This window comes from Protopterus annectens, chromosome 10.part0 (assembly GCF_019279795.1).
Source record: "Protopterus annectens isolate FY-2018-M chromosome 10.part0, PAN1.0, whole genome shotgun sequence".
NCBI classification, from domain to species: Eukaryota; Metazoa; Chordata; order Ceratodontiformes; family Protopteridae; genus Protopterus; species Protopterus annectens.
The window spans coordinates 70,982,052-70,999,367 of NC_056744.1; the positions used below are offsets into that span (position 1 = coordinate 70,982,052).

Here is a 17,316-nt window from a genome sequence, read left to right on the forward strand (position 1 = left end):
GAGAAACATGAAATTATGTGGCAATTAAAGCTGAACTCTTTTAGGAAGTCTGGACTAAACTACTACTGTTCAATTAAAAGTGCACTGGAACTTAGAAAATTGCCTCTACCAGTTGGTTTTAAACACTATTTTAAATCAGTTGTAATATAAGTGTATATTTTGTTTCCATCATCATACATACATTTTTTTCTTATTTTTATTTTTTTCTGGTTCTTTTTTCCACTTTATTCAAAATGATGTGTAATAACAATACTAATTATACAATTATATACACTTTTACAGATAGTTTTTAGGGTTCTTGTACACAGACCTGAAGAAGTCCAGAAGGACGAAAGTGATCTTTTTTAACAATGGGTTATGAAAATAGAAATGGATTTTTACATGCAAAATGTATATGTATATATTTATATATATATTTTTGATTACCAAATGAACTAAGGTTGATATATTTCCAGCCATGTAGTATATTGTACTGGATAAAATCACACACTTAATGATCTACTTAATAATCTGGTTAAATAAGAGGTACCACATCATTATAAATTTTATTTAAAGTACATAAGGGTTATATTATTATTATGACAGCTACTAAGTAGGGCAGTACCAGCTCGAATGTCACACTAATGGGGGAAGGGATGTGAATTTAACATGTACCAATAACTTTTAGTTATGTACTCACCATAACTTCAGATGTTTGGGATCCATCTCGCCTACATTCTGAATGATGGGTTCGGAGCCGATCCCTCGGCTCCGACTCGGCACGCTTATGCCAAAGAGCGAAGTCTCTTATTGGCTGAGCTTATTATATCCCAGGATGCACCACTACCATTCCCCCAGATCTAGTTTGTCCGCATACATGCACACATGCATACCCTGCTTATATAACATCGTCAGATGAAACAAGATAAAAACAGTAGAGCTCAAAACCGTTCAATCTCTTCTGATCTGCAAGGCAGGGGGAAGGAGGGTGGGTATCAGGAATGTAGGCGAGATGGATCCCAAACATCTGAAGTTATGGTGAGTACATAACTAAAAGATGTTATGTGATCCTATCTCGCCTACATTCTGAATGATGGGACAGCGTCCCTAGCACCTGAATCCTGGGCGGCTCACTGGAAAACACTCCTGAGTACCGTGGAACCAAATGAAGCTCGTCCTTTAGATGCCACATCCAATTTGTAGTGGGAAATGAAAGTGTGCGGGTTGGACCAAGTAGCCGCAGCACAAATTTCCGAAATAGCGAGCTTGGAATGAAAAGCTATAGAAGTAGCCATAGCTCTGGTAGAATGAGCTTTGATAGATGATGCAAGTTGCTTATTCAAGAAGAATAGGCCTGAGTTATGCAATCTCTGATCCATTTTGAGATTGTAGCTTTGTGATGGTTTGGCCCAATTTATTATCTGAGAAGGACACAAACAACTGGTCTGACTTACGAAGTTGCTGAGTCCTGTCTAAATAGAAGCGTAATTGCCTGTGAACATCCAATTTATGGAGAGTGTATTCTGCTTCATTAGAGAATTTTGGAAAGAAAACTGGTAGTTCTAGAGATTGTTGAAGACAGAAACTAGAGCAGACCTTTGGGACAAAGGATGGATTAGGCCTAAGTGATACTCTATCTTTGTGGAAAATCAAACACGGTGGTTTAATAGACAGGGCTTGAAGCTCTGAGACTCTTCTTGCCGAAGTAATAGCCACTAAAATGCCGTTTTCCATGACAGATATTTTAACTCGCATGTAGCAGCCGGTTCAAAGGGGGGAGATGTTAATGCGCGCAGCACCAAATCAAGATCCCACGGAGGTGCAGGATGAAAAACTGGTGGTCTTAACAGGCTCGCACCTTTAATGAATGTTTTGCATAATCTGCTGCTCATCAAAGGAGGATCCGTGGATTCATGGAATTTAGAGATAGCAGCTAGTTGAACTTTAATAGTTGAGACAGAAGATCCCTGATTAAATAGGGATGTTAAGAATTTCAAAACCTCTGGGACAGGAGCAGTGATAGGGTCTAAGCCCTTGAGTTGGGCCCAGATAGCAAACCTCTTCCACTTACTGAGGTACAATTTGTTAGTGGCAGGTTTGTGGGCCGAAGATAAAATGTGAACAACTTCCGGGTCTAGTGTGTGACTTCTAATTAAGGTTGGAAGTGGAGGAGCCAAGCTGTCAATTTCAGAGATTGAAGAGACTGATGCCAATGTCCCGACTGATGGATTAGCAAATCCGGGATCAGGTCTAAGGTCCACGGATCGTCCACTGCATGCTTTTTCAGGTAAGGAAACCATATCTGACGAGGCCAGTATGGGGCAATCAGAATCATTGAAGACCCTAGCTGAGAAGCTTTTTGAATAACTTTGGGAAGGAGTGGAATTGGAGGAAAAGCATAAAGCAACCCTGTTGGCCAAGGTTGTGCTAGAGCATCCATGGCTGGTACTTCCTGATGTGGAATCAAGGAGAAGAACCTTTGGCACTTGGTGTTTTGTGGAGTCGCAAATAGGTCGCAGCACGGCGTCCCCCATCTCTTGAAAACCTGGGCTGCTACTGCGCGGTTTAGAGACCATTCGTGAGGAGAGAGAATTGTCCTGCTTAATTTGTCCGCCAATACATTTGACTTTCCCGGGATGTGGGTCGCTACCAAGAAGCGGTTGGTAGCTACAGCCCATTCCCACACTCTCATGGCCTCTCTGCAAAGGGGATACGATCTGGTCCCTCCTTGTTTGTTCAGATACCAAACCACCGACATGTTGTCTGTGTGGATGGCGATGATGCCCTGAGGAAGAAACTTGTGTAAGGCCTGTAGGGATAGAAGTACAGCCCTCATCTCCAACACGTTGATGTGGAGAAGAGCTTCGTCCGGAAGCCAGGATCCCTGAACTAGCCTGCCCAGACAATGCCCCCCCCACCCTATCTGGGAGGCATCTGTCATCAGGGTAACCACCGGAGGGGGGAGAACAAAGGGTTTTCCCTGATCCAAGTTGGATGTCTGAAGCCACCAGCGAAGGTCCCTTTTGCATATTTCCGTAATCATGATGTGATGATTGAGGGGAAGATCTTGAAAGGACCATTGAGTTGATAAGAGCCACTGAAGAATCCTCATGTGTAACCTTGCTAGAGGAACTAAAAGTACCGTGGCAGACATTGAGCCTAGAACCTGTAGGACCATCCTGGCTGGGGCTTTGGATCTTGAGATCAGAGCTAGAACTTGGCCCTGTAAAGTTCGAATCCTTTCGGCAGGAAGAAAGACACGCATCAATCTTGAGTCTATCTCTGCTCCTATAAACTTTATGCGCTGAGAGGGCAGCAAGACAGACTTTGACCAATTGAATGTAATCCCTAGGGAAACACCCAGGAGATGGTGGCTTTGAGGTTGTCCATAAGTAGATGCCTGGTGGTGGCAGTCAGGAGCCAGTCGTCGAGATAGGGAAACACTTGGAATCCAAGACTCCTCAGGTGAGCCGTCACTACTGCCAAACACTTGGTGAACACCCTGGGAGCTGTGGTGAGACCAAAGGGCAGAGCACAAAATTGGTAATGACTGGCTCCCAGGCTGAAGCGCAGATACCTTCTGGACGCCTGATGTATCGGTATGTGATAATAGGCGTCCTTGAGGTCTATGGAGCACATCCAAACATCCTTCTCCAACAACGGGAGAATGGATTGCAACGTGACCATTCGGAATTTGGATTTCGTGACGGATAGGTTTAGTCTGCTGAGATCCAAAATTGGTCTCAGGTCCCCTGTCTTTTTTGGCACTAAAAAGAACCTGGAGTAATTTCCTGATCCGATTTGGTCTGTGGGGACCGGTTGGATGACTCCTTTTTCTAGCAGCTTTGAAGCTTCTGCGGCTGCTATTTCCCTTTGACTGGGTGGTGGGTCCGGGATTCTCTTGGACGGAGGGGGTGAGTACTTGAATGGGATGGTGTAACCTCCGGCAATTATCCGAAGCACCCATCTGTCCTGAGTGATTGACTCCCAGGCTTTTAGGTGCTTGGCAACGACACCCGACTGGCTCGAGCAGCACAGCCGGGCAATCCCTCATGTCGTATGGGAGGCTGAAGAGCCACGAAAGGACTCGCGGTCTCCAGAATTGCGGGCCCTCTGCCGCCTCTGGGACGGCGTCTCCCTGAAAAATTTCCCGCCCTCTGCCTCTGGACGGGAATCTTCCTGCTGTTGGGAGAAAAACTTGCGAGATTTTCGAACCACATTTTCCCCCTCCTTTGGCCTTGGGGTAAGGCCGAAAGGGAGTGGAATAACGGGCCCCTACGGCAGATAACGTTTTCCCTCTTGCTCACAGCGGTAAGGGTGTCTTTCACCTTGGGTCCAAACAATGAGGACCCATCAAAGGAGCGTCGGCGAAGGAAGACTTGAAGGCCTCCGAAACTGACACAAGCGGAGCCAGGCTTGTCTCGAGAGCAACGCCTGTGCCTGCCGCTCTACCCGCCCCTTCGGCCGCATAAGAAATGAGCCTCATGGACGAGTTAGCAATTGACGTAAGGATAGCCAACTGAGAGCTAACGGACTGGGCTAGCTGCTCAGGTAGGTTACCCGAGAGGAGTCTGACAACTCCTTGACCAGATCCCTCTGAAGCCTGGTAAAATGTGCCAAATAATTCAGAGACCTTAAGGTAAAGGCCGCTGAAGTCAGGGTGCGCTTCCTGCCTATCCATACTCCTAGACTCCTTATTAGGAGGATGGATGGACGTTGAAGCCTCTGCCACGTCCTGTTGTGTAGCAGATGCCACCACCATGGCATCTACAGCCACGCCTTTAGTAAGGAACTCCTTCTCGGGGAGCAGATAAGAATTTGTTTGGGCGAGAAGGGACTGGTTCCACGGTATCCGGGTGTTCCGCCCTTCCGACAAACTAAATCCAGAAGCTCGTCAAGGGCGGAGACACCCAGGAGGCGGAGGGCTGAGCCCCAAAGGCCTTGAGGAGCACTGATTCGTCCGCAGAGGGGTTTGGACATCCAGCCGCCTCGTTGTTTGAGGATCTCTAAGATGTCTGCAAAGGAGACATCGTCCGAGGACGACTTAGGGGACCCCTCCGCATCATCCATATCCGTGTCCGATGTAATAGACTCGGGGGAGTCCACGTGCTTCCTCTTGCACGATCTCTTCCTTGGGGTTCCTCTGGACGACTCAAGAACCCCCAGGAAGAGGGGAACCCCCCCTGGGCGTAACCTCAGGCCTCGGGGCTCCGCTGGCTACGGACAGGGGAACTGCCAAAGACCCAGTCTCCACGCCCAGGGAAGGTGCTGGTAGAACCGGAGAGATGGCCGAAGAGGATTTGGCCAGGGCACTCCTCATGGCCCTGAAAGCCGGACCCCCAGAATCCTGGGAGAATCCGGTCTCCGGGGCCATGATGGCAGACGGAAGTCCCGCAGCCGAAGCACCGAGAGGGAGGCTCGGAACCGAAAGCATAGGTCCCGAAACATCACCCTCGGGTCCAGCCGAAGAAGTCCGCGTACCAAACTCGGACCCGAGGGCCCGGGTTGGAGTAAGGGTCGGAGCCGACCCTGAGATCTCCACCGGCTCCAAGAGCACCTGCTCCGACGGAGCCGAAGCAGTCGGAGGAGGAATGTCAATGGGGTGGGTCATGGTCATCGGCTCCGAGGCCAACTGGGTCGGAACCGAAACAAATTTTTGGAAGACTGGGGACTGGAAAAGTCTTTGGAGCACCCTGTCTATATCAGAATCCGACATTCTCAAGACCGAGAGGAAACAGAACGGGTTCGAGAAGACCTCTCCCTCGGCCCCAAGGGACTAGGGGACCCGGCTCGAGGCGACTCGATGAGAATCGGCCGAGGAAACACACACCAGATTCCATCGGTGCCGAGGTAGACTTCGCCGAGGAGGAAGTGTCTGAGCGGGCGACCCTTGTCGGCTCCGAGAGCAGTGGAGCCGACGAAGGTGACCCGCCTCGATGCCCCAGCCATCGGCTCCGAAGCCCGAGGAGTCGATACTGGAGGCATCGAGGCAGACCGTTCCGACCTCGGCTCCGAAGTCTTTGGAGCCGAAGGAGAGGCCTGCCTAGGTCTCTTGGCAGTCGGATCCGACGGACTGGTCGGAGCCGAAGCCCTTTTCTTTTTGGCAGGAGTCGGAGAGGAAGCCAAGGCTTCTTCGAAAGAGGGTTTAATCAAGCCTTTGAGAATCAATTTATTTTTCCTCTCCTGGAGGACCCTAGAGGAAAAAGCGTGACATACGCTGCATGACTCCTGCAAGTGCTTTGCCCCTAAACAATACACACAAAGTAGATGGTCATCAGTAACAGACATCTTAAAAGCACATTTAGAACATTTCTTAAAGCCCGAAGGCCTATGAGGTTGAGACATGTTGATACACAAATCTAGTCACTCTGACAGGAAAGTACACTAACTTTTTACTACTGATATAAGCTTACAGTAATAAACAAAGCCAACTCTTCCTGTAAAAAGAACAGGTAACTCTAACCCAATTTGAACAAGTATTAGAGACCCTGTAATTAAAATATTAACAGTCCGGGAAGGCCCTGGATGGAGGGGGGGCCGAAAACAAACTGAACCCAATCACACACAACAATTCCAAATCCAAATCGTACACAAAGTTAGCGATAGCTGTTAAAACAGCTTTTGTGAGCAAAAACAGCAAAAAACTGACAGAAAAGTTAGTTTAATAAACTACTTAGCCCAGCCAGCTCGAGACCACGTCTTCGCAGGGAAGCGGCAAACGAGATCTGGGGGAATGGTAGTGGTGCATCCTGGGATATAATAAGCTCAGCCAATAAGAGACTTCGCTCTTTGGCATAAGCGTGCCGAGTCGGAGCCGAGGGATCGGCTCCGAACCCATCATTCAGAATGTAGGCGAGATAGGATCACATAACATCACTTTGTTTGACAGCACAACAAACCACTACCATGCCTGATAAAAAAGTATATATATATTTAGAAAGCTTGTGAGGAAATTATTACTCTATTTTTGTTTTACTTGGATCACTTGTCTGTGTACTTAATAAAGGATTTTGGGCTGGAAACAGACTGCCTGCCTTGCTTGGATTACTTTCGAATACTTAGTAATGCTGTACAATTATATATCTTTTATTATTTTTTTGTTTTGACTTAAGACAAGTTTAAGTTCGCTACTGCTACTACTAGTGTCTGATCTGATTAACATACAGTGATTAACTAGAGATATATGGACTGAAAATCTTCCACACAGAGAAGTTTCTTACACGGTTTTGTTTTTGGACCCACTATACTGGTTTAGTGGGTTGTTTTGAGACTTCGGGGATACCACAGAGATTACTTGTTTTTTACCTTGGGAATAAGAGGCAGAGGAGGGAATGAGTACACAAAGAGGGTGTTCCAGGGGAAGGTCAAGCCATCCACCTTCCATGGTAGGTGGTGGTACTCCCTAGTACAGACTTTTTTCAGCTGATGGTTGAGATGCAAAGCAAAAAGAGACCCACCTCTGGAGTCCCCCAAGCCTGAGTGGTTTGTAAAAAGATTTTTCTGTGGAGCTGCCATTCTTGGGGCTCCAGTAAGTTTCTGCTTAAGTGGTTTGCCAGGGTGGTGTTGATACATGGCAGGTATTGTGGTACCAGGTGTAGTCCCATGGAAGAGGCTGTCAGCCAGAGGTTCATGGCTAGCCTGCACAGAGGGTAAGATTGGGTCCCTCCCCGTTTGTCGATGGACCACATTACTGTGGTGGTGTCTGTTTTGATAAGGAGAACCCCTGGCCTGAGATGGGGCTTGAAGGATGTCAGAGCCTTTTGTACTGCCATCATTTCCTTCTGGTTGATGTGTAAGGGAAGGTGCTGGGCATCCCAAATTCCTGGGTGCACCTGCCCTCTAGGTGAGTGCCCCAAACTATGTCTGAGGCATCTGCGGTAATGGTATACCCAGTTGGGTGGAGGGTGAAGGAAAGACCCTTGTTCTGGGCACAGGCCCTTGCCCACCAGAGAAACTCAGCCCTTATACAGGGGATCAGAGGTAGAGAGGTCTCTAGAGGTTATGAGTGCTGACATCAAAGGTTCTTCAGGTATCACTAAAGTTTTCTCATGTGAAGCCTGGCCAAAGGAAGTAGAATGATGCAAGATGCCATGTACCCAAAGGCTTGCAGGAACTTCCTCGCAGTAAGGTGACTTCTGGAAGCCAGCTGTGTAAAGTTGAGAGGCAGGATGCTCTGCTTTTCTGGGGATAGGAAGACCATTTGGGATGCTGTGTCCAGCAGTGCTCCCAAGAAAATGACCTTCCTGGATGGTGTTTCCCTTGATTTCTTCTCATTGATGGTGTACCCTAAGGAGGTTAGGAGGGTTTTGACAAAGAGGAGGTCCTTGAGGAGCTTTTCTTTGCAATCTGCCTGAATGAGGCAGTCATCCAGATAAGGGGAAATCTGCATATTTTTATGTCTGCAAAAGTCTATGGCCAGGGCTAAGCATTTGGTGAATACCCTGGGAGCAGTAGATAAGCCAAAGGGTAGTGCAGAGAACAAAGTGTTGTGAGCCTGCTCTGAAGCAAAGGAATTTCCTGCAGGATTCCCTTATGGGGATGTGGAGGTAGGCATCTTTTAAATCTAGGGTATCTAACCATGCATTTTTTGTCAGCATAGGCAGCAGCTGCTGCAAAGTTAGCATTTTGAATTTGGGGACCACCAGGATGGTGTTCACAATGGATAGATCCATGATGGGGTGCCAAGTGCCCTCTTTTCTAGGAACAAGGAATAGTCTGGAATAAAAGCCTTTGTCTGTTTCATTTGAGGGGACAGGTTCTACTGCCCCTTGAGATATGAGAGTTAGGACTTGTTTCAATGCCTCTGCCCACCGATTTGGAGGTAAGTCTGCGTACCCTTTTGGAATTGGGAGTTCGTTGAAAGAGAATTTGTATCCCTGAAAAATTATCTTTAAGACCCATTGGTCTTTTGTTACAGAAAGACAATTTTTTTTGTTAGTTTTTAGTTTCTGGTGAGTGAAAAGAGGGCAGAAGGGGGAGAGGGAGTCATTGAGAGTTTTGCCACAGAGGGATGTCTTACAACTCCCTGCCTTTCAAGTGGAAGAGGCCCACTGTTTGGTTCTCTGCTGTCCCTGGGATAGGAGTCTGGGTGGTCTGTCCCTGCGGGGCTTACCTTGCCCCTGTCAGCTAGATGCAGGAAAGGACCAGTGTTTTGATGGAAACTTCCTGCTGAACCTAGGAGGTTGTACCTGAAGGAAATCCTTTACTGTTTGCATAGATTTTGCTTTGTCTTCCTTCTTTTTAAGCACCTCTTCTGCTTTCGCTCCAAACAAGCTGTCCTTATCAAAGGGTGCAGCAAGTAATTTAGATTTGACATGATCAGTGAGAAGTTGTTCCTTCAACCATGCATGTCTCCTAATGACAGATCCTGACACTGCTGCCCTGCTTGAGGATTCAAGGGCGTCATATCCACAGTGTAATGAGTGTTTAGCCACTTGACAAGTAGATTGCAGTAAATCTGCTAACTATTTCAAATTGGCACAATCAGGAAAGGTTGAAATCTTTTGCTTTAATAGTTCCAAAGTGTGTTGTTGATATTTTAACATGTGGAACTGACAGTTGAGTGCTCTGATAGCTAAGTTTGCAGAGGTGTATACTTTTTTAACCCATCTGTCCACAGCTGTGGAGTCCTTGTCAGAAGGAGTAGGATTCTTTGCAGAACTAGCCTTAGCTCCTTTTGGTTCCTGTGTAATGACCTCTGGGTCTGCAGCAGGATTTCTGTACAGGTATTTGTGAGAATCTGGTACTCTGTAATTCCCGTCAGGTTTTCTGGGAGCAGGTGGGAGGGCGTCACGAGCTAAGCTGGATTCATGGAAGATATCATCAACCACCTCTAACATTGGAGAGATAGCCAAGGGTCTGTGCTGGGGCAGGTCTACAAACAGAGTCTTTTCTTAGACTGAGGGAAGTCCTGGGTTTCCCAGTGGAAATGTTCCCTGAGGGTGTGAAGGGTTTCCCCAAAGGAAAGATCTTCTGGTGGGGAGGAAGAAGGAATGGCTTCCTCTGAATCCTCATAAGCAGTAAGAAGTTGTTGTTCCTCTTCAAAATCGGAATAATCAGACTCCTCAAAATCCTGCCCTGTCATTATTTCCAGGAGAAAGGTCTCTTTTCCTTTTAGAAGATGTGGCCTGACTACCCCTGATAAGGGTGATAAGATCCTCCACTATTTTAAGCATTTGAGCTTGGGGTGGTGGAGCAGAAGTAAAATGGTGACTAGAAGTAGTTTTCCTAGGAGTGGCCTTGCCCCTAGGCCTAATAGTATCCATTGGTCTGAGAGAAATGGTAGTCGGAGAAGATGTCAGTTTTTGTCTAGATTCAGAAACCTCCTTGGAAGCCAGTGCCTGCTTCACAGCTACAGACCCAACCAAGGCAGACAACCAAAGGCTCGGAAGACAAAGAAGATTTCTGTGGCATACCAGACTTTGAAAGGGTCTCATTGGATGCCTGCGAAGGTACCGAACTGGGCATCAGGGGATGCAAAGGTGCCTCACTGAATTCCGGAAAACTGACGACCTGCTTAGTGGTAGTCTCGTCAGAAGGCTTAGCCTTTTGTGGTCTGTCTCTATCTTTATCCTTATGTTTTTTCAGAATATCTACTGATTGTTGGCTGATGGACGCCATTTCAGAATGCGAAGATGGAAGACGAAAATACCTGGTTACAATAAGAGCTCTATGATGAATGGTTCTCACATTAAAGAGGGCACAGAACTGGCAACGGGGGACATCGTGGTCTGGGCCTAAACAAGTGACGCAGTAATAATGGAAGTCTCGGTGTGATATTTTCTTTCCACAGGCAAGACAATTGTTAACTTTTTCAGATATTGGTTAGTGCAAGAAAAAAGGATCCGCAATGGGGAACTTAGCTTTAGATATTTTCGGCTGTAATTCAAACTCTAGTAGCGACCGACCGGCACACTTGCGAACTGCTTCTGCTATGGGCTTCACGGCAAGAAAGACTGATGTAATGGCATTGGCTGCCTTCCTTTATAGCACTGATGACCTGATGTCCGACAGCAAGCGGCAGCAGCCGATGCAGAAAAACATTGACTCTGGTATTCGAGCCGGCCGTGGGCCATCACAGCAGGGATAACCTACAGGTGATGACTGCAACAGTGAAACAAGAAGAACATTAGTCTTCCTTTAATCATCATCTTGGATACAAAGGATAACTTTCATTTTCATGTACTGTTTTTCATCTGAATGCAGATTTTTTACCTTTGCTTCTTATTTTGTCCACTTCTAAATTATCAGAGTTATTCATACTTATCTCACATTAGCTATACAGGAAAAAAATAGTCAGAGTATATCATTCAGGCATATAGTGCCTTTTTGTATACTTACAGTTCACACCCATAACTCCTTATGGCATCCAGACCTTTTCTGGGGGGGTCTATATTATATCATCGAACGCTTAAAAAAACGAACGCTGATTGATCGACCTAATTTAAGCAAAAGCTTATAATCTTGAACTGTCAGGTCCATCACTATCGCACACTCACCTCACCCGCTCTCTAACCCTAACTCACTTAAATCCACCCTAACCCTCATGTCCACTCAATCGCACACACACCTAACCCGAGCCCTAACCCTAACACTCACATCCACACAATCGCACACTTACCTGAATCCAACCGGTAACTTTCCACCATAACACTGAAAATACCGAAGCAACAGAAATGGACAACCGAATTCTTTCCCTAGGAAAAAACTCGAGTTTCTGCTGCTTCGATATTTTGCAGTTTCGCGAAAATAAGTTCGATCAATCAGCGTTCGCTTTTTTAAGCATTCAAGGATATAATATAGACCCTTTCTGGGTATGGCTTCTTTTATTAAGTGGCTTACCAGCTAATAAAAGGCAGTATTAGAAAATGCAAGGAGTTATTAACACAATGACACCAACATTGTTAATCTACTATGCCCTGCAATACAGAAATGAATTACTGTTTATCCCTTATGTTCATACTGATGTTCATATTTTCATAACTGAGAGCCCTATATATTATTGAGGTGTATGATGAGATATGCCATGGTGAACAATAGGAAAATACATTGTCAATGTCCATTTTTATCACACGATTATCCTGTACATTGCTTGTTAATAGTTATGAAAATAAACAATATTGCTATATATACTTACTACTTCAAAAAACAAGCGACTTGCAAACTGTTGCATAACATCAGGTGAAACCTAAAATGTTACTGAAAAAACTGTCTTTCAAATGCATATTTGTACACTGCAAATGTTGAGAAACATTCAATGTTATATTTCTAATTATACAAATAAGCATATGTTTTCATATTTCTGTAAATATCTTCATAAACATGCAACCATAAAGACATTTCTTACTGTCATGTAAAATATATGTCTGGTTAAAAATGTTCTAACTACATGTCTAGATATGACAAATTGTTTATGAAAGCTTAGCAAGAAAACAAATTTGGGTTTGTGTCATTATAATATAGTATTTACGGAAAGACTATGAATCCACTATTATCACTGCAAAGAATACTTCTTACTGATAACATTGCAATTTGTAGAGTTTTAATATATTTTATTGTTCACAAAATACTTTTGTTTATCTTAACCTTTTTACGTTTATTTTTCAGAAAATTTTCTGGAATGCAAGATGTGTGTAAGCTACCAGATATGTGACATTCCACACCATTTAGGTGTTAATGAGGTATACTACTTTTCCCACAGGACAAACTAAGATATTGACAGCAACATACAAGGCCAAGATTCAAAATAATTAATTTTGTTTCTCTTAAAGCTACATTTCAAGATGTAATACACTCAGAGAAAGAGCTGTTTTCCTAAAATGAACAAAAGCACTCCATTCACTGGAATTCTGCCCAAAAGATTTAGATCAATAGGTTAAGGCTAAGGGCTAGGCCTGGAACTCCTTACTTGTATCAGTCAGGTCTATACCCTTCCACCCATCTTTCAAAACCACTCTGAAAGACTTCTTCGCTAAAATCTGGCTCTCTTCTTGCTCAAATTCAGGATAAACTATATCCCTAAATATGAATAGGTATAGTTTCACTCCTTATACTTCCTTACTCTCCCTTCTTCACCTACTTCCTTACTGCTGTTTAATTCTCTTCCCTGACTCTCTCTCTAAATAAACTATAAGCCTGTTTTACCTTACCTCATATTGCAATTCCAATTTGTATTAGACAAACTTACCTTTACTTTTTCTACAAACTGTCTAAAGTTTCTGTAAATATTAAACGATCATAGACATTGTAGTGATTTTAACCAATGTTTTTATATTATGTTTAATTTGATATAATTATTTAAACTGCTGATGTTTTTGTTTTATTTTTGAAGATTGTAAAATTATTGTTCTTAAATTGTTTTGTAATAATCTGGAGCTTTTTCCCCAGCCTCCCTGAAAATGTGCTTCTATCCAGTCGCACTTTCCCTTTAATCAAATATCAATTAATCAATAAATAAATAAAACAAATGAATAATCCTAAAACCAAATAAAAAAACCCACAATATTAACCACGGGATGAGTAAGTTAAATTTAATACCAAACGGGATGGGTTTAATTCTAGCACCAAAAGGGGAATTGGTGAGGCTTAAAATGGCCCCCAGGGGCAACAAGCCTTGTACTTATCTATGAAATAGAAATATCACAGTCAGACATACCTTAGGACAATGTATCTGTTAAAAGCCTAAAGGTTGCAAGCAGTTTCTGAAGACATCCAACACCTTCAGTGTAGCAAATGGAACTTTTTTGTTTGAAATGTACTTTAAATAACTGGATTCTGACAATTAAAATGATACAGGGTCAGTGTGAGGAGGAGGGACTGAATGGTTTAGAACTCACTGGGATATTTATTGAAAGCACTAAACAAAACTATATATTACAAACAATACAAAGAAAAAAAACAATTCAGCATAAATGTGATGAGTATAATGGCATACAGATGTATAGAGAAATAAAGCCCTGAATGTAGCCTAAGTGACCAGCATCTGAATAGTGGCTTGGGCACCTGACAGAGTTGGTAGATGGGTATGTCTATCCTGGGATAGAGTGGGGTGGTCTGCAGCCATTCAGTGCTGCAGTCCTTTAGATGATGGGCAGTTCTTCAAAAGGAAATGCTACGGGGTAAGTATTCTGTCACCAAGCTACTTCAGCAGTGCACAAGAGTACACCCACACTGAGGAGGACACTATGGTTTCTATGGTGATGTTGCATATTCACGCTCCATCATCCCCATTCAGTGGAGGGGTTAGGCCTAAATTAATAAGCATGTCTTTACTGCCACAATGTTACCAAAGGCACAAACCACCACTAAGGCTGCCAGTGTAATAGGCTCCACCCCATTCTCAACATTACTGATGAATACTCGGGACAGGGGAACAAACTGAATGAATGGCTGACACAGGGAAGTTTGATAGCTTGCTGTATTGTGGGAGAAAAGCACATAGAAAACAAGAGTAAATAAATGTATCTGTTGATAACCATACAACAGTAGCATCAAACAGACAAAAATAAAGAAAATACATGTAAATTACAGTGAAATATCATACTAAAGAAATTTTTCTGTATATTTGTATTCTTTGTAAATAAACATATACTAATTAAAGATCACCTGATATTTCAGCCACTGAATTAGTAAAAAGTTTTATAACATTCCATTTAGTTGTGCCTTGATGTTTAATCATGACAGGACTCGAAATGATTGATAAGCATGAGGCCACAAGACAGGCACTTCTCAATGTGCCTGGTGTGTAATAAAGTAATGCAAACACAGATTACAGTGAACCCTTACAAAATAGGCCTGTAAAAGAGAAGGAGAAAACAATGTTAATATCGAGGCAAAGATTCACATTACAGTACATTGTGCTTTTTCTTCTACATATCTTGATTGTGATCCTGCAACTCATAACCACGTTTTCTCCTTAATGCAGCCTGCATGTCTGAAACTACCTATTCACTTAGGACAGTGCTGCAGTGCAGGGAAAGCAAGCGAGGTCCAATAACAGTCATCATACTACAACCATGGCAGAGAGGATTCTTCCTTTCCATCTTCCCCCCGCTAGCAACACACAATAGTCCCTGCAATGCAAGTATTCTTATTTCCACATTTATCAATTCAGGTGGTGGGCAGCAGTACTTATGTACCCAAGTGAAGAGCATACAGCAAGGGTATCAGCCTATTGGGGACTAAATGTGCTCCACTATCCTTCACTCGTATGACATCTGGTGCAGAATTATTCCTTAGCACCTCAGTCATTCGATCAGGAACACTGAATTCTGTCCAGAAAAAAATTCTACCTAATTTAATTATAAGGTCAGTTATGATGCATGCATACATTTCATACACATACAGTTTCTGCAAACACCTATAAACTGGAGAGAGAAAAGAAGATACTTGGGTTATTTTTATGATGATGATGATGATGATACCATAAGGCAAACGAAGGTAAGAAAAAGGAAATGGAGATACACGGAATGCTTTCATCCAACTTTATAAAAAGAAAAGACTTCGTAAAAAAATGTACTGCCCCCCTTCATTCCACTAAGAAAACATTTGCATTTAAAAATGCTGAACATGATGAAAAGGATACATCTGGCGGGAAGATGAAGCTCTCATCAAGGACTCCCTCAGCAGGTTGATTTGCTCTCGAAGATTTTGTAAGGATGATCTTATTGTAAAGTTAAGCTGAAAATAAAAAGCACAATTCATGATTGGCATCTCAGTAGGCAAGTTCGTCACACAAAAACAAGTGCATATTTTTTTTAATGTTCTAGTTGCAAGAGATCATCACTATTACTCTGTCTTGGTTCTTCCTGGTCTCGCATCAGCATTCAATTTGGTAGATCATGCTATTTTACCAGACCTTTTGAATCACTACTGTGCATCTCTGATATAGTTTTGGAATGGTTTACCTCCTACCTTTCTAGACGTACTCAAAAGGCGGGGTCAAGGATCAACGCCTCTTCCTCCTACCCCATTCTTTTATGGTTTTCCCTGGGGTTCCATTCTTGGACCATTAATGTTTTTTTATCTGCCTACTACCACTAGTTGAAGTTATCCGTTTGACAGGTTTCAATATCATTGCTATAAAATGGCACACAGCTTTGCCTCTCATTCCTCAGAATCAATATCATCTATTAATCATTTAACTCCAGACATGGAACTCATCCACAATTGGATGGTCAGTAATAGTCTTAAGTTCAGTGCCTCTAACACTGTGGCCTTGATGGTCCATGCAATACTCAGGGACTCTATTCTTCCCACGTTGGCTCCAGGTAAGTTTTAATCAGGAAGACAAACTTTTATTTGTTTCTAAGGTGTGAGGTTGGTGTGATAATCAGTGATAGACTAATGCTAAAGGACCTCACTTTACAGTGGTCCTACCACTAGACTGAGCTGCTTATATGCAGTAGTCTGTCAAAGTAATGATAGCAGTGCATGATGCTCTCTGAAATATATGTACTGAGTGGAAACATTCATGAAGTATGCGCTAGACATAACTGCAGCTCTGGGAAAATGCACACTAAGGAGGCCTTGCTGGGATTCTGTTGCCAATACAAAAGGCAAGGACCACTCATTTTGATAGTATCTTTCTGTAACAGGTAGACCCCTTTCTTTATTTTTAAGGAAACCAAAAGTTGTTCAGTTTTTATTGCAGAAAGTGCTCTTCAGTTATAATATGTCAATGTTTTGGAAACAAATATACAACTAACCGATGCATTCCAACATGTTGCAAATTAAATTAAAGACTTGCTATATGAACAGATTGAATCAACAAGAGAGCTGATACCACTTTATGGCATAAGGAATGATTACTATTCAGTGATCTTCTTCCACTGTGAAAGACTGTGTTGGGGAGAGTTCCACATTAAGGCTTGCAGATCAGAGACTTTTTCCCCTGAAGTGAATGTTACCAAGAAAACAGATATCTGTTAAGTCTATACAGCTGCCTTGAATCTGGTGGATTAAATGGCTGAAAAGTAAACTTTTACAGTACAAAGTTCATATCTTTAGGGTTCACTTGCCTTTTTGTAGATTTTAAGTAGACAGAAATTTTAAGAAACTTTTAACTGACAGACTAACTGCTAACCAGCAAAGTGCAGGAATACATGCTGATGATGGATGAAATAATTTAGCAACTTTAAAATTGGGAATTAAAATGGCTTAATCCTAAAAGTGATGCTCATACTGCAAACTTACCTCACTTTTGAATGAATGATTACTTTGAATCAGGCCTCTTGGCTTCCTTTAAAATTTTTAGAACTCCTGAAAAGAACAAGTTACTGTCAAGAATTAATATCCTATCTTCGAAAGACTTGTTCTGTAGCACAGATGAATAATGCA

The 17,316-nt window shown here is 43.2% G+C and overlaps 1 protein-coding gene across 4 annotated transcripts in view; it reads right to left on the bottom strand.

Moving 5' to 3' along the window:
• STX8 (syntaxin 8) overlaps positions 1-17,316 on the bottom strand; it is a 2,187,953-nt gene that overhangs the window by 1,942,056 nt on the left and 228,581 nt on the right. For all 4 annotated transcript variants that reach the window (XM_044085028.1, XM_044085029.1, XM_044085030.1 and 1 more), the window contains exon 3: positions 15,563-15,657. In XM_044085028.1, coding sequence (XP_043940963.1) covers positions 15,563-15,657 — 95 coding nt within the window. The remainder of the gene's footprint in view (positions 1-15,562; positions 15,658-17,316) is intronic.